The sequence below is a fragment of the Rhinolophus hipposideros genome (assembly GCF_964194185.1).
Source record: "Rhinolophus hipposideros genome assembly, chromosome: 9".
Taxonomy (NCBI): domain Eukaryota; kingdom Metazoa; phylum Chordata; class Mammalia; order Chiroptera; family Rhinolophidae; genus Rhinolophus; species Rhinolophus hipposideros.
In genome coordinates, this window is record NC_138055.1 from 43585951 (window position 1) to 43611582 (window position 25632).

Genomic DNA, 25632 nt, shown 5'->3' on the forward strand with positions numbered 1-25632 from the left:
TTCCTCTTCTAGACTATTTCTTGTGAGAAATAGCTGCATTATACATTTCTCTATGCCCAGATCTCTCAGTAAGTGATTCTTTTGAGTCAGACTACTTAAAATAACTATTTTCTTATTGAGAATAATAGGAATTTCTTTGGTGTTAATGGTGTATACTATTGCATAGTATAGGCTATGCCTTTTGGTATAACAGAATAGGATTTTTCTGCCTAAAACACCAACAATATCCATACTGAGAAACAGTGTAGGATCATGATCTGTGAACATTCATGGGCAAAACACCTCTCTCTCTTTAATACCAAACTGAATTCTTTTATTTTTAGCTTTCCAACATGTGGCATAATGCCTTGAACACAGCAGGTATACCTGTTCAAAAATGTTTCATAAGTAACTTAAAAAATAAAATTGGAAATCAATCATAGTTTTAGGAGTCTATCTTTCTTTTCTCAATTTCGTTGGTACTTCCCATCTGTGGAACAACACAACCCCAAATAAATTGTAGATAGTCAATAGCAACAAAATTCAGAACATTTTGATTTCTAATTATTTCCTATGATACCTTTTATTCTTCTACACAAATTGGACATAAGCTAGAATTATGATTTCTGCATTATAAGGGAACTTACAAGTTATCTAGTCTAACCGTTTCATCTGATTCATCTTATCTCTTGGTTTTATTACTTATATATGCATTTGTATCTATACTCTGCCTTGAGAACATAAGGGTTTGTTTTTATATCCTTGATAGGTTGAGAAATACTTCACATAGTGTCCTCATAACTATTTGATTTAATAGTTTAACACTGGATAATTTTTCTCTGCACAGTCTTAAAAATACCTTTTCTGGTTAACATCAGTGACATAGTGGTTGTCTAGGTTATTTGCTAGACATTATTACAGAAGACATACTATAGGTTGCTCACGTTTTGTTAATGTAACAGTAAATTGAACCACATACTAATTTTTCATGTTCAGATACTAAACTAAGTATACATAGATTATTTTTATACTCACAAGACGTTACAAGAGTGCATTAGACAAATTTCAACCCAAAGTAATAGTATTTATTTAAATTTGAGAAATAAAAACATAGTCTAGGCAAATGTTAATAGCTATTCAGTATGTTCTCTAAGAATTTGAGTTTCTAAATGAAAATGCTCTATGCTTTTCTTGCTAAATGTTTTTATTTATCCCAAAGTCCAGGAAATAGGAATTTCCTCACTGGAAGACCTGCTATGGTTATGAGTGAAGATTGTGAAAACGTGGATGAGAGAAGACAGTTAGACTTCATTACTGAAAACCAATCAGTAGGACATATTTGGGGAGAAAATAGAAAAGAAGTTTTAAATTTTCTTGAAGATGTGAACCAGCCAACCTCCAGCCTTTTACCAGAGAAAATTGATTATTTTATTAATGAAAATGTGATCAATTTATTAAGCATTTATCAACAGAGGATAAAGAAAACATTTGACAGGTGTGATTGTGAAAGTATGGGAGATATTTGTGCAGTCACTAGTTCTGATAAAAACCATCCCATTGGTAGATGCATTAGAAGTATTTTTACAGATCCAGAGTTGACTTTTAGTAATTCTAATTTTAATAAAACAAGTTATCCAGAAAAGTGTTACCCAAACAAGAACTATCTGAAAGAGTACAACAGTAGTGAAAGATATAATCTTAGTACAAATTTTGAGAAGAATTGTTACCCAGCCAGCTCTGAAAAAAAAGGTTGGTGTTATATGTGGAAAACACAATAATCTATTGGGGTTTTCTGTTTGTTTGTTTGTTTGTTTTTAATTTGTGTGTGTGTGTGTGTGTGTGTGTGTGTGTGTGAGTGTGTCTTTGGAGGAATATGAAATTAAAACTAGCATGACAGTCTATTATATGACATTGTGGACCAGGGATTTCCCTCTACATAGGTCACAGTAATAAGTTTCAAATTAAAAAACAGAAGCTGTCTATAATAAAGTTTTATTTCAACGCATACTTTTACTTTTAAAGGAAAATTTGAAAGTGATTACGAAGACAATACACCACAGAAAGAAATCCAGAAATATCCAGTGAACCATGTGTAAGTTTTTAGGTGAATCTGGGGAATGCAAATTAGAATCTATTGTAATGTATGTTGAAGGTTTGAAGTGATGCAGAGTGAGGTAGGCATATTGCTGTGAGGGTGGGCAGGCTGGTCTCAAAGATGGCTTACCACTTGTCAGAATCTTGGTTATGTTACCCTCCTTGAGAGAATGCTGCTCCTACTTGCCAGTGCAAAAATATCTTCTGTATCTGAATCTTGGTGTTAATTATTAGGTTGGTGCAAAAGTCATTGCGTTTTTTTTGCAGTTATTTTTAACCTTTCAAACCGCAATTACTTTTGCACCAACCTAATAGATGTAAGAAAACTGACATGAATATTCAAGAAACTTATATACCCTCCAGAATGTTAGTTTATTAATTTACAGTAAGAAATAGAAGGATCACATATGTAGGAATGTATACTGGCATGATAAGCATCGTCTCAAACTTTTGGCAGCTCTCCATGGGAAGGTTGCTTGGTTATTATAGAATCAGAACAAGGGAAAATAGAATTAAAGTGTTAATGGCATAAGGAAGTATATCAACAGTTTATGGTGCTGCAGTTATGGTTAATTAAAGAAAACTTGTAGTTTCAGAATAGTCCTAAGTTTCTTGGTAATAACTGTGATTTAGTCAAATGCTGGTAATTGAAAATCATGAACTAGAACAGCTTTTCATTTTTGATGTACTTTCTTATGGAAATATTAACAATATCTCTATAATAATACATAGATGCCATTTTTATGGGATTGGCACAACAAATTAATTAAAATGTAGATTCACAAGTTATTTAGTAAAATGAACAGATTAAATTGTCTGTCAAATCTCCAAATATTCAGAAATTTATGAATGGGAAACATCATGTTAGGCCTTGAATTTTAAAGTGTACTTTATGAAAATGATTTAGAACATGGTTTCTAAACCTGGTGGCAGACCCACATCACTTGAGGGGGTGAATTTGAAATACAAAATACCAAGTTTGACTTACATATAATAAATAGACTCCTTAGGATGGAGTTTATGAATCTTTATTTTTTTAAAAAGCTTCCCTTAGAATTCCGACCTGTAGCAAAGTGTGGGAACTGTAACATAGAACGATCATTTTCAGAGGGAATAAAGCAAACTTTAACACTGTCTTATTTTTGATCCTCAGGGGTACTGTCCCTTTGGAAGAATTACATTATAAGCAATCATGGACCTTTGGACTTGGCGAGGTAAGTATATCTTACATTGTCTCTCCAATTAAGTTAGTTGTATTTTTGTGTCACATTTTAGTGTTTGTAATTTACTTTGATTTAAAATTAGCTTTTATTGAAAACTTTATTTTTAGGCTCTTTTTCTTACATGTTCTTACTCTGTGGAAATTATGGCTTAGATCTAGAAATAAAATTAACACCTTTTCAGAAATTGTAATGTGACTTATTTGAGACAAACCAATCTAGACACACTTTGAATTTTTTTTGGAAATTGTATAAAATTTCTTCCAAGATAAAAATGCTTTATTTTCAATGTGCTATAGGTGAAAATAGTTATATAGTTAGGAATACTGAAACATCTATAAACACTGGTTATGTACACTGTAACCCCTGCTGATAATTAGGATACATGATTGTTACCACAGTCCAGGCATTGTGCTAGGAGCTTATGTACTTTATTCTACAAGAACTTGATCCTATAAAGTCTTCACAGCAAAAGAGACTCACGTTCAAAGAGATTAAATAACTTGTTCAAGGTCATACATTCAAGCCAGGATTCAAACTCTTATCTGACTATACTTCCAACTATACTAATTGTTTTCTCTTTTTATCTTCAGTAAATATGCATTGAGGACATATTATGTCCTCAAATATGCATTGAGGACATAATTCACTTAATAGATAGTTATTGTCTCCTATATCTTAGACAGTGGGGTTATAGTTGTCACAAAGCAAAGTTCTGTTCTTATGTAGGTTATATTCTGTTATGTGTTAGACTCTGCAAGGTACAGAGATGAAAGCACATGGAACTGATCTTTAAGAAGCTATAATCGAGTAGCTAGAGAGAAACAGAAAAAAAGTCTAACACATTTAAATAAATTGCTCCAATTGGGATTTGTACAGAAGGCAATGGAGCCTAGTAAGATACTTCTAAGTTTTGTCTGTTGCCAGGAGGAAGATGTGCTAGAGGAGAAAACTTTTGATCTGGTATCTATCACTAAATTTACCAAGTGGACAAACTGCCTTCATTCTATGAAGAAGGAGTAAGATAGATAGAAACTAAGATGTGAGGGAGTATAGCTTGTTTTAGAAACTGCAAGTAACTTGTTTTATTGTTATTGTTGTTGCTATATAATACATATTATAAGGGGTTGGGGAATGGCAGGAGGTAATTCTGGACAATATAAAGGGCCAGATCATAAAAGATCTTGTATGACATATAGTAGTTTCTTTAATTTCCTATCACCAAACGGAAAGCCACTGAAAAAATTTTAGCAAAGAAGTATGATGACATCAGAGTATTAAAAAGTTGTGTCTGGGGACAATGAGGAGAAAGTTGAGAAGTGGCAAGACTCAAGGCAGGTCCAAAAATATTGAGAGCTTGAAGTTGAGCAGTGGCAGTAAGGATGGAAATGAGGGAAGAGTTATCACAATGATTTAGAAGATTTAGATTTGATAGGATTTGATGATTACTTAAGGAATAAGGAAAATATTGAAGATACCTGGATTTATGATTTGGGTAAATGGGTAGTTGATGGGATGGTGCCATTCACCAAAATTGAAAACATACGAGGAGGTTGCAGAATAGGTTAACTGTTCACCAGTATTCATCTACCCTTTCATAGAATAGTCACTGTGAAATGGCTGCTCAGCCAAGGAACACAGTTTCTGATTTTCTCTCCAGCTAAGTGGGACCATGAGGCTAGATCTCAACAATGGAATGTTAGCAGAAGTGATGTGCATCATTTTCAAGGATTGTAAGTAGGGGGAATTCCTTTTCCACATTATCCTTCTTCTATGGCTAGATGGCACTGGAGCTCTCACGGATGCTAGAGACACAGGATGGGAAGGACTGCGTCTCTACAGCACTAGATGCAAAAAAGTTGCCTGCCAACCAAGAAAACTAATTAGATTATTACATGAGAAGGAAAAATAGTGTTTGAGTATTATACATTTTGTGATTTAAAAAATACCTAGCATTACTCTGATTTAGAGGGAGAGCAAATTTCCAAGAGAATATGAGTTACGTTTGGCCTGTTGAGGTCGATTGAGGGTCTTCTGAAAAAATCTGTGAAATAGGTCAAGATGTGCAGCAGGCATTTATATATACAGAGACTGAGGTCAGAAGAGATTTTTAGTATTCAGTGATAGGTGGCAATTGAGTATGTTTGTATTTATATATATATATGATTCTCAAGAGACAATGTCCCGAGTAAGAACAAAAGACAGAGTCCTGAGGACGCACAGCATTTGAAGTTGGAGGATGTGCAATAAAAGAGAAACCAGAAAAAGTGACTGAGAATGAACTGCTAGAGATGTTTGAGAAGTACTAGAAAAATAGTGCCATAGGAAAGAAAAAAGGGATTTTCAAGGATGGCAGTGTGGTCAGTAATATCAGATTCTGTCCAGTTAATCTTTTAAAGAATTCATATTTTCCCATGTATGAATAATATAGATATATCCACTCAAAGAAGGAATTGTCAGTAGGTTAGAGTCCTTAAAAAACAAACTCTGTGTGATTATATCTGTGGCAGCTTGAATGTGGCTAAAGAAAGACAGAAAAGAAAATAAGCCCATTGGTGGTCTTGAAGGGAATCAGGTGCTATGAGGAGTTCTTACAAAGAGCAGGCATGGGGCTTTTCATCTGTGACACTTGGACAGGGCTAAAGGTGAGGTGGAACGCTGGCTAAAATCTTAATTTCTGCAAGAGAGACCAAGGCAGTAGTCACCATAGGAGGGAAAGAAAGGGTGGGAGTGGAAGAGCTGGTCTGCACCTGTCCACGGGTTGGGTAAAATCAGAACCAGTAGTTCCTACTGGGACACAATTAATGAAAAGACAGAAGCCAACAAGCAAACAAGAAATAAACCAAACCAAACAAAAATTTCTCATGGATGGCAGCTAGTGAGAATGGAATTGAGAAGTAGGGATGTTCTCAGGATTCTTTTGTTGGATGTGGAAGCAATAGAAAAGAACAAGGTCTTGGAAGAGTATAATTATTGTTTTGAGATACAGTTGACATGTAACAGTTTATTAGTTTCAGATATACAACATAATGATTTGATATATGTGCGTATTGCAAAATGATCACAGTAAATCTAGTAAACATCTATCACCATACATAGTTACAATTATTTTTTCTTGTAAGAACTTTTAAGATCGGTTCTCTTAGGAACTTTCAAGTATATAATACAGTATTACTAATTATAATCACCCTGCTGTACATTACATCCCCAGGACTTATTTATTTTATAACTGTAAATTTATACCTTTTGACCCCCTTCATCTATTTCACCCATACCCCACCCTGCATCTAGCAACTTCCAATCTGCTTTCTATATCTATGAATTTATTTTTTTCTTTTTCGTGGATTGCATATGTAAGTGAGATCATATGGTTTTTGCCTTTCTCTGACTTATTTCGCTTAGCATAGTGACCTCTAGGTCCATCTATGGGAGAATTTCCTTCTTTCTTACGGATGAATAAAATTCCATTGTATATACATATCTTTATCCATTCATGGACACTTAAGTTGTTTCCATGTCTTGGCTGTTGTAAATAATGCTGCAATGTACATGGGAGTGAGGACTATCTTTTTGAGTTACTGTCTTCATATAGCCAGAAGTGGAGTTTCTGGATCATACGGTAGTTCTATTTTTAATTTTTTGAGGTACCTCCATACTGTTTTCCATAGTGGCTGAGCAATGTACATTCCATCAACAGTGTACAAGGGTTCCCTTTTCTCCACATCCTTGCTGACACTTGATATTTCTTGTCTTTTTGATGACAGGCATTTTAACAGGCGTGAGATGGTATCTCATTGTGGTTTTGATTTGTATTTCCTTGATGATTCATGATGTTGAGCACTTTTTCAAGTACCTGGTGGCCATCTGTATGTCTTGCAAAAATGTCTATTCAGTTCCTCTGACAATTTTTTAAACAGGATCGTTGTTTTTTGCTTTGAGTTGTATAAGTTTTTAAAACATATTTTGGATATTAACCCCTTACCAGAAATATGATTTGCAGATATTTTCTCCCATTCTGTAGGTTGCCTTTTTATTTTGTTGACTTTTTTTGTGTGTGTCTGCAGAAGTTTTTCAGATTGATATAGTCCCACTTATTTTTTGCTTACTTTTGCTTTTGGTGTCATATAAAAAAAAATCATTGCTAAGATGGATGTCAAGAATCTTACCACCTATGTTTTGTGAAAGGGCCATGTTATAAAGGTGGTAGGTTAATCACTTATAACTAGTATGAAAGTTAAAAGACAAAAGTAGTAAAAATAACTACAATAATTTGTTAATAGATACGCAAGATAAAAAGATGTAAGTTGTGACATCAAAAACAAAACATGAGAGGAGAGTAAAAATGTAAAGCTTTAGAATGCAGTCGACTTAAGTTTTTACTGATTTAAAATAGATAGCTATAAATATAAGTTGTTTTATATAAGCCTCATGGTAACCACAAAACAAAAACCTATAGTAGATACACAAAAGATAAAGAGAAATGAATCTAAGCATACCATCACAGAAAATCATCAAACCCAAAGGAAGAGAGCAAGATAAAAAGTAACAAAGGAATTACAAAACAACTAGAAAATAATGAACAAAATGGCAATAAGTCCATACCTATCAAAAATTACATCAAATGTAAATAGTCTCAATTCTCCAATCAAAAGATATAGAGTAGCTAAATGGATTAAAAAAATAAAACAGCAACAAGACTCATCTATATATGGGCTTTCAAAGCTTGATGTTTTGGGGGCTCATTTCTTAGGTGCAGATTTTAAAAGTTTTGATACCAGATGTGAGGTTCAAGCCATTTGCTCCTCAGGGAGAAGCTTGGAGTTGTGGGTTCCCTTCCGATTGTGAGTCGCCACACCTGGGGTAGGGTTTATGATGAAATTGTATCTCAGCCTCTCCTACCCATTTTGATGTGGGATTTTTTCTTCTTCGCCGGCTATGTAAGAAGGAGTGTTTCAGTTAGACTTTGGGTTTCCTTTAGAGGAAATCGTTTCAGATGTAGTTATAGATTAACTGTGTCCATGGGAGGAAGTGAGTTCAGGATCCTCCTGTGTCAATATCTTGAACTGGAGTGTATTTAATTTTAACATAGTAGAGGAATAAGATTTAAGTATGATTGCTTAAAATGGGAAGGTAATCTAGAAAAATGAAGACAGAGAAGAACTTCAAAATTCAAAGTTGTGGTTATATCACTAGAAAACCCTCTCAAGGTGGGAAAAAATAAAATAACACTTCTACATAAATGGTAAACATAAAAATGTAAGGAATGAAACCTGCTTAGCAATTAATATATTAAATATGAAGGGGGTGATTTTTTTTATCAAGATTTTAAGAATATCAAGTTGAGAAGAAAATATAATCTATTTTTCAAGGAACATGTACAACATAATAAAGATTAAAAATAAGATAGCAAAAGATATACATAAAGAAAGTATATATAGTGTTGGAGCAAGGACAGTATATTTGCAATTAAAAGTCCATTCAGAAAAGAGAAGAGAAGATACAGAGTTACTGATCTATACCAATTATGAAATCCTGCTGGGCAGGCTTTGTGAAGACTTGCTCTTCTAGAGGATGGGGAAATTCCTTGAACAATTCAGTTTCTGCTCTTTGGGGTGATCTTCTCTGTCTATTATACTCTATCAACAGATCTGATGTGGGTGTAGGAGTGTGTGCAAGCCTTAGAGTCTACATAGCTTTCTAATCCTGTGTGTTTCTGCTGCAAATTTGGGGCTTGAATTTTTAAAAAGTTGAACATGTAAGACTTTAAAAATGATTGAATAATAATGGGGTGTGAGAAAAGGTTCTGCTGCATAAAGTTATTTAGGGCCCTAAGTTGGTGGGGGCTCTTATCTTCAATTGGTGGTTTCCATGTTTGTAGTGTATGTTGATAACAGATAGCAGAAGGGAAAAGAAAGTGGAGGATTGTGGAGAACATTTTTATGGGCCAAGACTGGCCTTGGTGTACACTTCTGTCCATGACCAGAACTTAAATCACATGTCCAAACCAACTCCAAGGGAGGCTACGAAATGTAGTCTAGCTCTACTTTTAAAAGGAAAAGGAAACAAGTCTGGTTGCAGTTAGACAATTGCTCCTTTATCTTACCTGTCGATCTAAACTCTATATTCCACTAATAGAGAATAGATGTTTTCTTTAAGTCCATGGTACATTTGCCAACGCAATTCATGTAGTAACCCATAAAGTCTAACAGATTTACCTAAGGAGTGATAGTCACATTTTCTAATAAAAATACATTGAATTAGAAATCAACAACAAAATATGCTTAACTTCCCTTATATTCTTGGAAATTAAGACACACTCTGGGTATAAAAAAGAAAAAGAACAAAAGAAAAATAAAGAAAATGAAAATAAATTACAAATTATATAAAATTGATGGAAACCAAAACCATTGGTGTGTTCTACAGTAAATGTATACCTCTGAGAGCTTTTATTTAAAAAAAAAACTGAAAATAAATGAACTGCTATCCAATTTAAGAAATTAGAAAGACAATAACAGAATAAATCTTCAAATTACTTTAATATATCTTTGTCTTTTTTCAACTGCATTTACTATGATCACCTGAAGCCTTTTATGTTGGTTAGTAATTAATTTCCTAGCAAGTGTTTATTCTTCTGTTTGTGCTTCTAAAGCAATTCAGGCAAAATTTTCTTGGTTTTAAAATCATCTTTGTTGAATTACAATAATATGAAAGAAAAGTACTGCAGATTGAATTGGTGGGTTAGAAGGGAGATGCATGCGTAAGTTAATATTATTGTGTATACTTGGGAGTTAAAGTTTTTTTTTTTCCTTCTAGAATCTGATGGAAGAAGGAGGAACATGTTCTTTAAATGGCACACCAACATCTACAAGGAAAATCTGTCAGTATAACAGTAAGTGAATTTTATCCTTTTAAAAAACCTTACATTGAATGGAAATCAGTTAAGTATTCAGTGTGTTTTTTTTTCAGATTTTTGCTAGCAAGTATATTTCATAGTTAACTTAAAATATATTAGTAATATAATTGACTCTTTAAAATTACTTTTATTTTTTACAAAATATATTAATCATGATCAGTATATGTGTACAGTTTAACAAATAATAAAACAGCCACCTTTGTACTCACTTTGTAGTTTAAGAAATAATGCAGAATTAATACTTTTGAAAATCTTCCCTATTGCGTTACCTATCCTGCCCCCTAGAGGTAGCTATTATGCTGAATTTGTTTTTTGTGATATTACACATAGAATTTTCCATTGCTTGGTTTTGGACTTTCTACAAATTGAGGTAAACTCTGTTTATTTGCATCTTGCTCTGTTTTTGTTCACCTAGTAACATATTTTGAGATTCATCTATTTTGAAATTTGTGACTCTGGTAATTTGTTTACTGCTATATAGCCTTCTAGTGTACGAATGTATAATTTATTTATGCATCTCTGGCAATGATTATTTAGGTTGTTTTGAATATTTTGCAATGAAAAACAGAGCTATTTTGGCAATTCTTGACATTTCCCTGGCACACATGTATAAAAAGTACCTCTAGGATATAGTTCTAGGGGTAGAATTGGCTAGTTCATATGACATCTTCACCTCTTCTAGGTATGCAAAATTGTTTTCCAAAGCAGTTGTGCCAGTTTAAACTTCCAATAGCAAGAGTTAAGAGTTGTAGTTGTTACTTATTTTTGCGCTGGGTCAGCTTTTTGTCATTGTTGGCATTCTGGTATCTCATTATAATTTTAACTTGTATTTTCCTGATTATTAAATAGGTTGACTGGCCTGCTATGTTTCATCTGTGAAATGCCTTTCATGTCTACTGCCCATGTTTCTTTTAGGAATTTTGACTCTTCTTGAGGGACGTGTCTTATATATACTGTATCTGTATGTATGTATCCTATATATGTTTTATATAGCTTAGATACTACCGTGTTTCCCTGAAAATAAGACCTAACTGGAAAACAAGCCGAAGCATGGTTTTCAGGATGCCATTCCCTGAACATAAGTCCTAATGCATCTTTTGGAGCAAAAATTAATATAAGACCCGGTTTTATTTTCGGGGAAACACGATAATTGCTTGTAGGCTGTATGTAGCAAATACTTCATATTTGAGCAGTCTTTTTATTCTATACTGAATTTTTATGGACAGATGTTTCTGGCACTTTTTAGATATTCTATTTCCCTAATTTTCATATGCTAATACCATACCAGTATTTTTATTATGATTACTTTATAGTATGTTTACTTTCTAAAAGAGTTATACTCCCCCTTTGTACTTCTTAAAAAGAGTTTTTCTGGTTCATTTTGATTTTTTGTCAATATAAACTTTAAAATCACAAAGAAATGGAAAGACATTCCGTGCTCATGGATTGGAAGAATCAACATCGTTAAAATGGCCATATTACCCAAAGCCATATACAGATTTAATGCAATCCCCATTAAAATCCCAATGGCATTTTTTAAAGAAATAGAACAAAAAATCATCAGATTTGTTTGGAACCACAAAAGACCCCGAATAGCCAAAGCAATATTAAAAAAAAAGAACAATACTGGAGGTATCACACTCCCTGATTTTTCCTTGTACTACAGGGCTACAATAATCAAAACAGCTTGGTATTGGCGGAAAAACAGACTCATAGACCAATGGAATAGAATTGAGAACCCAGAAATAAAACCACATAAATATGGACAGATAATTTTTGACAAAGAAGCTAAAAACATACAATGGAGAAAAGACAGCCTCTTCAATAAATGGTGCTGGCAGAATTGGATAGCTACGTGCAAAAGAATGAAACTGGACTGCTATCTGTCACCATGTACCAAAATTAATTCAAAATGGATCAAAGACTTAAGCATAAGACCTGACACAATAAACTGCATTGAAGAAAACATAGGTACTAAACTTATGGACCTTGGGTTCAAAGAGCATTTTATGAATTTGACTCCAAAGGCAATGGAAGTAAAAACTAAAATAAACAAATGGGATTATATGAAACTGAAAAGCTTCTGCACAGCAAAAGAAACTATTGACAAAATAATGAGGCAACCAACTGAATGGGAGAAGATTTTCGCAAACAGTTCCTCTGATAAGGGGCTAATATCCAAAATATACAAGGAACTCATGAAACTCAACAACAAAAAAACAAACAACCCAATTGAAAAATGGACAGAGGACCTGAAGAGACATTTCTCCAAAGAGGATATACAAATGGCAAATAGACATATGAAAAAATGCTCAACATCGCTAATCATCAGAGAAATGCAAATGAAAACCACAATGAGATATCACCTCACCCCAGTCAGAATGGCTTTCATCAACAAAACAAATAGTAACAAGTGTTGGAGAGGCTGTGGAGAAAAAGGAACTCTCATACACTGTTGGTGGGAATGCAGACTGGTGCAGCCGCTATGGAAGGCAGTGTGGAGGTTCCTCAAGAAATTACAAATAGAATTACCATATGACCCAGCAATCGCTCTCCTGGGTATCTACCCCAAAAATATAAAAGCATTTCTCTACAGAGACACGTGTACTCCAATGTTCATTGCAGCTTTGTTTACGGTGGCCAAGACATGGAAACAACCAAAATGTCCTTCGATAGATGAATGGATAAAGAAGTTGTGGTACATATACACAATGGAATACTATTCGGCGTTAAGGAAAGATGATATAGGAGCATTTGTGACAACATGGATGGATCTCGAGAGAATAATGCTAAGTGAAATAAGTCAGACAGAAAAAGCAGAGAACCCTATGATTTCACTGATATGTGGTATATAAACCAAAAAGAACAAGACAAACAAATGAGAAACAGAAACTCATAGACACAGACAATAATTTAGTGGTTACCAGAGGGTAAGGGGGTGGGGGGTCGGTGATGAGGGTAAAGGGGATCAAATATATGGTGATGGAAGGAGAACTGACTCTGGGTGGTGAACACACAATGGGATTGATAGACGATGTAATACAGAATTGTACACCTGAAATCTATGTAAATTTACTAACAATTGTCACCCCAATAAAATTAATTAAAAAAAAAAAAAAACTTTAAAATCAACTTATGTACCTCCAAAGACATGTTTTAATTTTTATTAGGAAAATGATAAATGTATATATTAACTTAGTGAAAATTGTCATTCCAATTATGTTGAGTAATCCTACCTAAGAACAAGGTATGTCTTTCTATTAATTCAGTCCAATTTTGTATCTTTAATAGTGGTTGGAAACATCTGTAAGCATTTTAAAGTTTTTCTCAAGTATACTGTGCACCTTTCTTTTTATGAGTTAGCTGTAGGTACTTTTCATTGTTTTTGTTGCTACTTCACTGTGAATGCACGTTTCTGCTATAAGTAAGATTCTAGATTTGGGATTTAGGCACATGTGTGTGGATTATTTTATGGAGAGTATTTTTAGGAGATGAAATTTAATAATGATTTCTATTTATGCCAAGAAGCAGTCTTTCCCAAATTTTGCTATCTTTTTATTTTCAGTCTTTATTATGTTGTATGTTTCTTGAAAAATATAGAGATTATTTTCTCTTCTCAACTTAAAATCTTGATAAGAAAAATCTAAAGTGGAAAATTCTTTAAAATGAAACTGTGCCCTTACACTTCCTTCCACCTCTATTCCATATACTATTTTCATCTTGTCTCTCTGGAAAATGTTTATCTTTCAAAACATCCTCTTTGTACTGTGTCTTCTTTGTAACTCTTCACCAAATTTTTCCTTCGAGCTCATCATACCTAGGTCTCATTTTACTTTTGTATCTTTTATGACTTTTATTGTTTCACCTAATTTTGGGACTCATTTTTTTTAAAAAAATGTTTTTCTCCGATATAAGATTCTGAACACTTTGGGCACTATGGCCATGTATCCCTACTAATGATTACAGTGTCTTACGTATGCATTGACTTGCATTTATAGTTTGGTTTGCACTGTTTCTTACGCTGATATGTCCTCATTCAACAGACCTTTGTCTTCCCTATTGATGACTCTGGGTTTACTGTACCTGTGGATTGAATGAACCCTATTTGTGGGGGAATTCCCTTAGATTATGTTCTTAGTAAAGTTCTACCTGCACTTTTGCTAGCTGCACTTTGCTTTCTACTCTCAGGGAAAACCTGCTCCGTGGGGGTATGAATTTCCCTCTAGAGTGATGAACTAAGGGTACTCAAGTTAGTTCATCTAAATTCTGTAGCTGACTGATGGTTAGTTTCTGATACAGAGAGCTTCAGTTCTGTCCCAAGGCCTGAATAGATAGGAGTTTTTGCTCTATGTTCTATTACCTTTTGCTTTTCTTGATAGCAAACCCATTTTCACAAACAAGGAGAGGAGTGATTAAAGCTCCTATTCATCTGTACTATTTATGCATTGTAGGAAGTCATGACCTACTTTTCAGGCCCATTTTAAAACTTTACATACAATCCTAATAGAAGACATTAAGCAGAAAATGAAAGAATATCATACTGGATGCTTTGAATCAAGTTTTTTTCATATAGTTTAAATTGTACAATGAAGCTTCATTTACTAGATTAGCAAATATCTGGTGCCTTGGTACTTAATAAACTTGACTTATTATTCCTCCTTCCTGCAGGTTATTACTTTAAATTATGTATTCATAAAAATAGTTCATACGTTGGGGAAAAAAAATCCATCCAATTTTCTTTATTTTCATAGCTTTCCTTATGTTACGGACCCTTATTTTATTTGTAGATACAAATTTTAATTGTAGAATAAACCCATAATAATCGTGTCAGAAACACAAGCTGCCAAGTATCCAAAATGTGAACTAGTTTTCGCAAACTTTAAAACGCTCTGTAGTACGTTACCTAACTTAATATTACCAGAAGATATCTTCTGCTTATGTATACAAGGTCTGACAATTAAGTTTGTGAACTCATGCTAGAAAAAGTGCTACATACCTCATTGCTCAATATCACTAAGGTCACCTTCGAAGTACTCCCCTTGGGAAGCTATGTACCGATGCCAGCACCTACTCCACCCTTCAAAGCAATTTTGGAACTCTTTCTGGGATGGCCATCAGAGTTGTTGTCTATTATCCTATTACCCAGAGTTGATGTCCTGAATGTCATCAACATGTCTTCCTTTCAATATTTCCTTTATTTTTAGGTAAAGAAAGAAGTCATTGGGGGGTCAGATCCGGTGAGTAGGGAGGGTGTTCCAATACAGTTATTTGTTTACTGGCTAAAAACTCCCTCAGAGACAGTGCTGTGTGAGCCGGTGCATCGTCGCGATGTAAGAGCCATGAATTGTTGGTGAAAAGTTCAGGTCGTCTAACTTTTTCACGCAGCCTTTTCAGCACTTCCAAATAATGAACTTGGTTAACTGTTTGTCTAGTTGGTACAGATTCATAATGAATAATCCCTCTGATAATAAGTTCACGAACCTAATTGTCAGACCTCGTATATTTTATAGAATATAATACCATTCCTCATGAATTAAACCTTCATTTTCAGATCTTAATTCTTCACAGAGCAGTCAGTGTACCAGTTACTCTCCAAGGCCAACAGATAGTTGTTTCAGTTCCAGTTCAGAGATGGTAAGTTATTCTTTTTTTATTATTATTATATGCTCTACTAAATTAGAATTGTTTGTATTTCTCATGGATTACATTCTGAAAAAAAACAGCTGAGCCAATAAATAGTGGAAATGTTTTTTAAAAGTGTGAAAAATATTAAAAGTGTAAGAAGTATAAAATAACATAAAAATTAAAATATAAAGCATCATTCATTCACATTTATAAAGATGATGAGTATGTTCATTGTTATTACAAAAACCACTGTTATTAAAATATGTGTGTCTATGTATATGTGATAAAGTTGTGTTTCTTTTAAAAGGGCTTTTAAAAGAACCCACTCACAATAATTGAAAATTTAAAACAACCAAGAATACATAAAGAAAATCTCAACGTTTATATGAAAAAATATATAAAATGTTATTGTAGATTGTAATCTGAATAATTGGAGTGACGTGTTATTTTCTGAATGGGAATGCTGCAATTCTCTTAAATCACGTTTAAATGGAATTCTTCATTAATTCTTCCATGTTCATTTCATCTGCCTTTTGTCTCTAGCTAGCTGTGCAGACTGCCCTTTGGTAAAGGAAGGACACCAATGACCTCTATGTTGCCAAATTCATTAGATGCATTTTAGTTTTTATTTTATGAGAATTCCTAATAATATTGGTAGACATGATTCTTTTCTTTCTTGAAACGTTTTCTTCTCTCTGCTTTTGGGATCACACACTATCTTTTTTCTTCATACTTCTCTGAATGCCGCTTTATGCTTTTTTCCACTTCTCTTCCACCTTTCCCCCTATTTAAATATTGTAATATTTAGGGTTGCTACAGGACTCTTTTCTTAACTTACACTCGAAACTCTGAATGACGTTATATATTCCAATGAGTTTATCTACTATCTCATCAGTAATACTTCTCAATTTTATGACTTTAGCCCAGATCCTTATTTAGATGTCTAATTTCCTGTTTGATATGTCTTGGTTAATTCACAAACATCTCTTTATTTTCATACCTCACAGTGAATGCCCCCGATCTTTCCCCAAATCAGTTTTTCTGATAGTTGTCATATCAGTAGATACCTTTTCTGTCCACTCAGTTGCTCACACCTTAGAACTACCGTGGTTCCTCAAAAATAAGACCTAGCTGGACCATCAGCTCTAATGCGTCTTTTGGAGCAAAAACTAATATAAGACCTTATATTAAAATAAGACTGGGTCCTAATATAATATAATATAATATAATATAATATAATATAATATAATATAATATAATATAATATAATATAATATAATATAGTAATATAATACTTGGTCTTATATTAGTTTTTGCTCCAAAAGATGTTTTAGAGCTGATGGTCCGGCTAGGTCTTATTTTCTGGAAAACACAGTAGTAGTTAACTTTGTCATTTCTTTTTGTCTCATCTGCTTTCCTTAACCACATTCATTCCATCACTTTATCCCATCAATTTTACCTCCAAAATAAATTGCATATTATCTACTTCTCTCAGCTTCTGGTGTCGGTACCCTCGTCTAAGGTGTCATCATCTTGTTCTTGAACTATTGTAGTTGTTTCTTAAGAGATCTCTCTACTTCTACTCTTGCCCCACTTCTCCTCCAGTTGGCAATCATCATGATCTTTTGAAACTTTAAATTGAATTATGTTATTTTTGTTTTTATTCAATGGATTCCTATTTACTTTGGAATCTAAACTACTCACCGTGGCTGTAGTCCCTGTGTGTTCTAGCCTTGATAACATTTCCAACTTCTAGCATTCTCCCTCCCTCACCACAGTCTACACATACTGACATTTCACTTTCCTTAGCTTGTTAGTCTCTCTTCTGCTTCAGGGGATTTATGTATCCTGTTTCCTCTAACTTACTGTTATTTGTTCTGTAGGTCTTACCTTAAATACGTCACTTCTACTCGTAGCCCCTCCTTGGCTCCTCAATCTAAATTAGGCCCCTCAGTTATGCTCTCAAAGTGCTTCACACTTGTTAGTCATAATGTATTTCTCAATTTGTAATTATATATGCATGTGTATGATTATTTGCTTATCATTTTTACTCATGAGAATGTGTGCTATAAGAGGGCACCAATCATATCTGTTTCATTCACATTGCAGATGCTAGATGAATATTTCTTGAATAAAGAAATATATTGAGCTTGTTTTCTCTAACGTGTCCAGCCAGTCTTTGTGCTGTTGGAGTTACATTTTTTTATTTCAGTGCCAATCAGCTGAGGCCTGTACCTCCTTTTAGGTTTTTTATGTTAACTTTGCTTTTTTGGTTTAGCTTCAGTAATCAATACTTTAAGATTTTCATAAATATCTTGGTTAAGTAATTAAAAGATAAGTTTTCCAGGAGGTTGAAAAATTCATGCAAGTAGATTTAAATCTAGACCTATTAAAAGTTCTTAAAATTTGACTTTTTATATAACAGTTGTGATATTTATTATTTAACTTTTAGCTATTTGATTTCCTGTCAGCTGATAGCTCTCCTTAAGTTATATCTTTTATGAGAGTGGGCCGATTGAAGGTATAATATAGATATTTTATTGCCTTAATAATTGAGTGAAGAGTAGAGCAAGTTTTATGTGTTAGTTGTTTCTTTCAGTTATTACTTCTACTCCACTCTTTTTAAGTGGTTGAAGAGTGTTGTGTATCATTTCCTCTGTGCGAAAGGGTTAGCGGATGATGTAGCTTATGATGATGGGTACTGATGAGTGACAAAATTCTCCTTCTGTTTTTTAAATTATTGTATTTTTAATACAAGGATTATTATTGTTCTTGCTATTTTAAAAATTCATAACCTTGATTTTTAAAAACTAAAAATCCAGGTTGATTTGCAATTTGACAAAGTCTCTTCTATGTTTTGAAACGTTCTATAATACGAATTTTAAGAATTTATGCTTTGAAGTGATTGAATAATTTTTTAAAAAATTTAAGTATCACTTACAATAAAATTGCTATATTTCTTTTAGCTATCTGAAGATGAAGAGCAAATTGAAGATTCGAGTAGGAAATCCATCAAACCTGAAACAACTAATAATTTTTATTCAGAAAGGATGGCAAAACTTCCACGTGATAGGATTATTAAAGACAATGCCAAAATTCATAAACAAAATGAGAATTTCCCCCAGTTCTCAATAAAAAATAATACAGATCAGCTTGCACAACCTCAGTGTAATTCAATGCATGTATTACAAAACACAACCAGTAATAACTACATTTTACAGGTTGTAAGATGTGATGCATGGGTACAAACAGAGAATGAACCTGTAATGGAAAAAAAATTAGATGCTGCCATACAGTGTAATATAATTTCAAAATGTAAATGTAGAAGTGATGTGTCTTTTCTTTGTAATGTTGAAAGGTACGGTGAAAATATTAAGGCAGATACCACTGGAGGGCAGGAAATCCTTAAGAACAACTAATATTGTAAAATCTCTGCCTGAGATCTAGGACTTCACTTAATGTTCAGAATTTCATCAACATAACAAGGAATGAGAAAGGGTACCTGAACACACGGTGCAGATATTTAGAGGATATATTTACGGGTTGTTTTAAAATATTTTAATGTTAATTTATGCATTTAAGTTTACATAAATACTTTTTTCCGTAGCTTTAGGATATCTTCAAGTTTTTAGAAAAAATTATAAATTTGCTGTCTATCACTCTTACGGTCATTATTTGTTATATTATGATATATGGATTCAAAATACATTTAATTGCTTCCTTATGCACTTAAAATTTAGTGCAGTCACATATTTTAACAAAAGTGTTCTCTTCCAAGATTTTCAGACAGAAATACAAAATAATATCAAATGTTTTGTAACCTTATAAGAATTTTTTTTAGCTACTATTTTAAATATTACGCTTCATTAAAAATTCTGGCATAAATTTTTAGATAAAGTATATTTTGTTTTGTTTGGACAACATTTTTGTGGGTGCTTATATTCAAAGGAAATTTTTTTTCTTCAAGATTAAAAAATGTTTCAATACTTTCATAAAAGAACAGTTTGACATTGGAAAAAATGATTTGTGTTCACTAATTTTAATATTGATAAGATTATTTTCATAAATATTACATCAGGATTTCTCATAAAATGTAAGCTTTGTTTCCAACATATGTTTATTTTTTGTGTCAAGATTTTAAATATTTGTATTCTAAAGTTGACATTTGTGTGGCTATATTACAAATTGCCCAGCAGGGGGCATTCTGATATCTAATTGAACCAAAAATAAAATTGTTAGGAGTTTCTGTGCCTTTAATGAAAAGGATGATTGGATATTGTATTTTTACATGCACACATAATCACTCAATAGTTTGTGTTGCAGAGGTTATTTGAAGCATAATGATTTAGAAACACCAACAGCTAATGTTTAAACAGTAGCAATCTTCAGGATTTTAGCTAGTTTGAGGAAGTTATTTTGCTGCCTCAGAGAGAGCACAATGAACTCCTAAATAATTTTCTTAAAGTATTTTAATCATCTTATGAAAGAGGAAATAATTATCTGATGCACATTTATAGGTTTTCAAAAGGCAAGATTTTCATCCTGATATTAAATGAAAGGTATTCCATCATGGATTATCCTGAGCATTATTTTGCAAAATATGAAATATATAGCAATGAAGACTAATATATGGGGAAAAAAAAACTCTATGGTCATGATGTTAGAATAAGGTTGAGTTGTGAATATTGGGTTGGTTTCAAATATCAAATAAACTGTTTTTCTCCCCAAATACTAATCAAAGTCTAGCAATATTGAAAGCACATTAGTATCAAAAGTAGTCCATTTTTCTCAATGTTATGCTTTGGAAGTGAAATTCAATACAGTGAAGAAGACTATCAGGGCTTTTTAGTTCATTGACCCCACACAGTGAGAGCAGGGTAATGTGCAGTATCCTATGAAACTTAAACTTGCCTAGAAAGAGGACTTTGCCCTTGGCTTTGAGAGGTAATCTCTAAGCCCTTAGAATGTCATGCCTGACAGAAGTGACCTTGTTTGCCTGGGGGCATGGTGGGCCAAGCCAGATAGTAAAAGTGTGATTTAGGCTGAGACTTTGAGTCAAACAGTATCATTTCAACTTCCCAAGGGGCTAGAAATTGAGGTCACCCATGTGAGCAGTCAACCATGCAACTATGATGGAAGCCCTGTAAAGACTGGATCCCAAGGCTCGGGTGAACTTCACCCGGTTGGCAATATTCTTTGTGTTGTCACACAGATAACCAGGAAAGTAACACTATGACTCCAGAAGAGGACAACTGGAAGCTATGCATTTATTCTTTTCCTAGACTCTGTATTATGTGTTTTTTATCTAGGCTGATTTTAATCTGTATCCTTTCCCTGTAATAAATTGTAGCTTTCAGTGAGTTCTGCATCCTTTCCAGCAATCACCAAATCAGAGTTCTCTTAGAATCCCTGAAGTAAGGGTAGTTTTGTGGACCGTTCCCTAACTTTGCAATTGCTAACTATTCAGGTGCTTTAAGAGATAAATATATTTAAAGGAAAGCAAGTGCGATTTACAAAATAAAGACATCTCTTATATCGCAGAATAGATTCTAACATACTTCTCATGTACAATATTGATTTTGGTTTTCTCTTGTTGAAACAATTTAAAGAGAAAAAAACTGATATAAACGTAGCTTTCCATACTTGCAATTTAAGGTTTATAAAACAAAGTAAATCCTAGCTAAGTTTTATCCAAATGAAACAAAATGGAAAAATTAATGATTCTGCACACATTTGTAATGTAAACTGCCAATCACAGTGACTTCAAATAAAATACTGTACATTCAGTAATGGCTGATGTAGATGATACTGATTTGGAGTTGGTGTTTAACCGATCAGTGAAACAGTGCATTATTTTAATCAGCATCAACTACTCTAGGAAGTTGCCATCTGAAATAATATGAGCCTATCTTTAGGGATAGTCTCATGTAATTTACTTTTATAGCACTTATCATAATTGTAATTTATTTGTGTAATTTCTTGGTTAATGTTTATTTTCCCCATGACACGTAGATAGCAGTGTAGTGAATGCTGTCAGTGCTCTGCTTATAATTCCTTGGCACTTTCCTTTTCAATACAGGCCAACCTGATATCTAACTGCCAGTACCTGTGACTCATTTCCTTAGTGGTTTCTCCTGGCCACAGACACCTGCTCTGCCTGTGTGCAGGCAGGCAGGACATACCAAGGGATTCATGCTGTTCAGAGCAGTCTTTAAAAACAATGTCTGGTGGGTGTTGGTGAATACATATGCCAGTTCCCTTGTCTCTTGGGCAGGTTAACTCCCTCAGAAGTGTGTTCTACAACACTGCCTCCTCCAACTGTGGTCCACTGACCCATAACTTTAACATCGCCTTTTCCTGGGAGTTGGTTAGAAATGAAAATTCTTAGAATTGACCATAAAACTATTGGATCAGAACGGGAGTGGAGCCTAGAAATCTGTGCTTAAATAGGAGCTTTTCTTCCAGAATTCCTCAAAAGGATTAAGCATTAGTTGCATACAATGGTAACTTGCTTGATAAGAAACCCTTTATAAGCTTCCTTCTTTCCCTAGTCCATAGCAGCGTTTCTTGCGTTCACACCTAAAACAACCTACATGCACTTGAATCATTGCCTTATGGTTTTCTCCTGGGGAAATCCATATTGACAGGTTAGAGACCATAATAAATGGATGAATGAATGGTCTTTATAAGGTAGAACTCAAATGCTAACATTGCTGATTTTTCTAGTGATCTAGTTGCAGTTTTCCATTTCTGTCACATGCTGAAAACTCAAGTGTGTCCTGCAGCATGTTAGAAAAAAGTGAAGGATTAGTAAAATGAAATATACAGCAGAATAAATGATCCAGAATGGAGGAGAAAAAAAGAAAATATGAGAGTGAGTCAAACAATAAGGGTGATAGAATGAGAAGCTCCAACATGTGTTTAATTGAAGTATCAACAGTAGATGAGAGAGAGAATGGGATGGAGGCATAATTTGAAGACATAATGGCTGAGAATTTTCCAGAATTGATCAATTATACTAATCCACAAATTCAAGAAGGCCAAAACTTTCCAAATATGATAAATAATATGAAATCCATGTTTAGACCCATCATAATAAAATGGTAGCGCCTCAAAGACAAAGAGAAGATCTTAAAAGCAGCTGGAGAAATACTACCTTCCCAGAAGGGCATCTACACTATTAGATGACATTTTAGTAGCAATAATGGAAGTATAGAAGACAGTGTAATAATCCTTTCCAATCTGAATAGAAAATAACTGTCACGCTAGAATTGTTTTTCCAGCCCTACACCTGTCTAGCACTGTTTGGATGCACCAAACTAGCCAATAATAGCATTAAGGAACAATTTCTACAGGGTTTGGTGATTTATACTTAAGTTTTTTGTATATAGCTAATGTTTTCTCTCTGTGGGAAAAGTTTCTGATTTTTTCACTGTTTGGTCTTTAACCTATTGCCATGCAGGGTGCCATGCGAGGTCTCAGCTCCAGCTACCCATGCAAGATCACAGGATATGGTGAGGCCAAAAAGGAACACCCACGGAGCTATAGATAGGGGAGTTATACCACTATATTCTCTCTGGTGGCTGGGTTGGAGACACAAGAAACAGGAACCATACGATCTGCAACCTGCCGTCCGCCTCTCTGTCAACCAACCTCACTTGCTAACTGCAATCTGCGCTTGCTAGCTCAGTCACAGCAGTTATATCAGTGGCCAATGGCTAACTGGTTACAGCTGATGGCCAACTAGTCACAGCTGATGGCCATCTACTACCCGAGCCAGCACCTTTCCACATGAGGCGGAGAGCCTGGAAACTGCTCTCTGGGGCTCTGTCCCCACACTGCACCCCCTAGGGTCTCACCTCATAATCTACGTGACAAGCATCTTCCGCAAGGGATCCTGTGTCAGGAACCCAGCTCACAAGAAAAAGTTTAAGCCCAGTTCAAGTAATGTCCCAGGGGGTGTCCCTCGATGCCTACCTACTTTCTGGGCACGGCCAGACTTCCTGGGCACAGCCAGGGTTCTCACATATTCTCCATGGCGGCCGTTTGAGACACAGGAAGCAAACATCCACCAGTTCCACAACATGGTGGTACGTTCCCAAGCAAACAGTCAAGCGGTCCATCAAATCAAGGATGGAAGGCACTTCCCCATAGTCCAGTCATTCACCGGGGCTGTGCGTTGACCTCATAGTGTGTGCCCCCTTTTCAGGGCGAGGGCTCCAAATCCTCTCCAACCCGGAGGTGAGGGATGAACTTGACCTCACCCGCATCCTCCACGGAGGACTCAGCAAGCATACCCCGCTGGGAACACAAGCCCCGCATCTGGGCTGCCTCAGCAAGCACTTCCCAGCCCACACGGCCGCAACCGCAACGACCTTGGTTTTCTCCAGCCTATTCTGGTTGGGGAACCATCCACGTCCTCCCACCCCTCCATGGGGCTCCAGCTCCTGAGAACCGTGGCTACCCGGCACCGCACACTATGTGGGGGCCACATGTCCTCCTGCCCAGAGTCAGACACCATTCCTACCTGTCCGGAATCCTACTTGATGCGCAAGGTGTCCGATTTGGTGGAGGCCTCGGTGTAAAATGTCCACAATTCTAGGAGCCCACGGCAGCAGCAGACCACCAAAAGGAAGGTGACACTTGCTTTGGCCAATAGGCTGGCATGCCATCCAGACAGAGGCTTGAGAGGACCACCAATTCACTGAGGGGTCACGTTTCTCCCAGGCAGATGGTGTTTTCTGCTCCTGGCGCTGCTCCTCACAGGCTTCCTGAGACTGAGTGTTCATACATATAAACTGCTCCATTAGCTTTCAGAGTTTCAGCCAACACCACACCCTGCTCACTGTGCCATGTGTCCTGCAGGGTGTCATGCGGGTCTCAGCTCCCGCTCCCCACATAAGAACGCAGGATATGATGAAGCCTAAAAGGAACACCCACGGAGCCATAGATAGGGGAGTCATACCACTATATCCTCGCTGGCGGCTGGGTTGGAGACACGAGGCAGGAGCCATATGATCCGCAACCTGCCATCTGCTTCTCTGTCAACCCACCCCTTGCTAACTGCAATCCGCGCTTGCTAGCTCAGCCATGGTAGTTGTATCAGTGGCCAATGGCTAACTGGTTACAGCTGATGGCCACCTAGTTACAGCTGATGGCCATCTAGTACCCGAGCCAGCACCTTTCCACATGAGGCGGAGAGCCTGGAAACTGCTCTCTGGGGCTCTGTCCCTACACCCATATGCTCAATAATTTTTCCATTGCTTCTGTTTCTTTAGGCCTTTGTATTGACTTTGCAGCACCTGAGATTGTTCCAGCTCTAGGAATTTCTTTTATTTTTCATTGTTGGTCAGCAGAGTATATTCCTTTATGCCTGTTGCTGAAGAGATATCACATGTTCTCTCATTTATTTCAAAATGCTTCACAAATGTGAAAGGATAGCAAGACAGAACCTTAAAAAATAATACACACAGTGAATCGAAATAACTGCTAGGTTTTTGAATGTATGTGTTTGTTTTGTGTATTTCGAAGTGGCTCAGTTCAGACGAGTGCAGTTTCGTGTGGATGCAATTGCACATCAGTCAAGGTGCACGTCACGTTATGCTCAAGTGGCTCCTAATATATCATGGGGGAACACATTTGCCCTCTCAAAACAATTGTTATAGCCTAAGTGACTATTTCACCCAGACTATAGTGTCTTTTCATTTGCTTACTAGTGTCTTTTGAAAGGCAAATGTTTTAAATTTTCATAAAGTCTAATTTATCTTTTTGAAAATTAACGATTGTGGTCACAAAATTCTC

At 35.2% G+C, this 25632-nt stretch overlaps 1 protein-coding gene across 2 annotated transcripts in view; it reads left to right on the forward strand.

Moving 5' to 3' along the window:
• The window catches only part of REDIC1 (regulator of DNA class I crossover intermediates 1), a 58470-nt gene extending 38070 nt beyond the window's left edge, over nucleotides 1-20400 (forward strand). For both annotated transcript variants that reach the window (XM_081061339.1, XM_081061340.1), the window contains 6 exons: nucleotides 1199-1728; nucleotides 2002-2071; nucleotides 3227-3287; nucleotides 10107-10182; nucleotides 15758-15840; nucleotides 18798-20400. In XM_081061339.1, coding sequence (XP_080917465.1) covers nucleotides 1199-1728; nucleotides 2002-2071; nucleotides 3227-3287; nucleotides 10107-10182; nucleotides 15758-15840; nucleotides 18798-19250 — 1273 coding nt within the window. In that variant the 3' untranslated portion in view covers nucleotides 19251-20400. The remainder of the gene's footprint in view (nucleotides 1-1198; nucleotides 1729-2001; nucleotides 2072-3226; nucleotides 3288-10106; nucleotides 10183-15757; nucleotides 15841-18797) is intronic.
• The last annotated feature ends 5232 nt before the right edge of the window (nucleotides 20401-25632 follow it).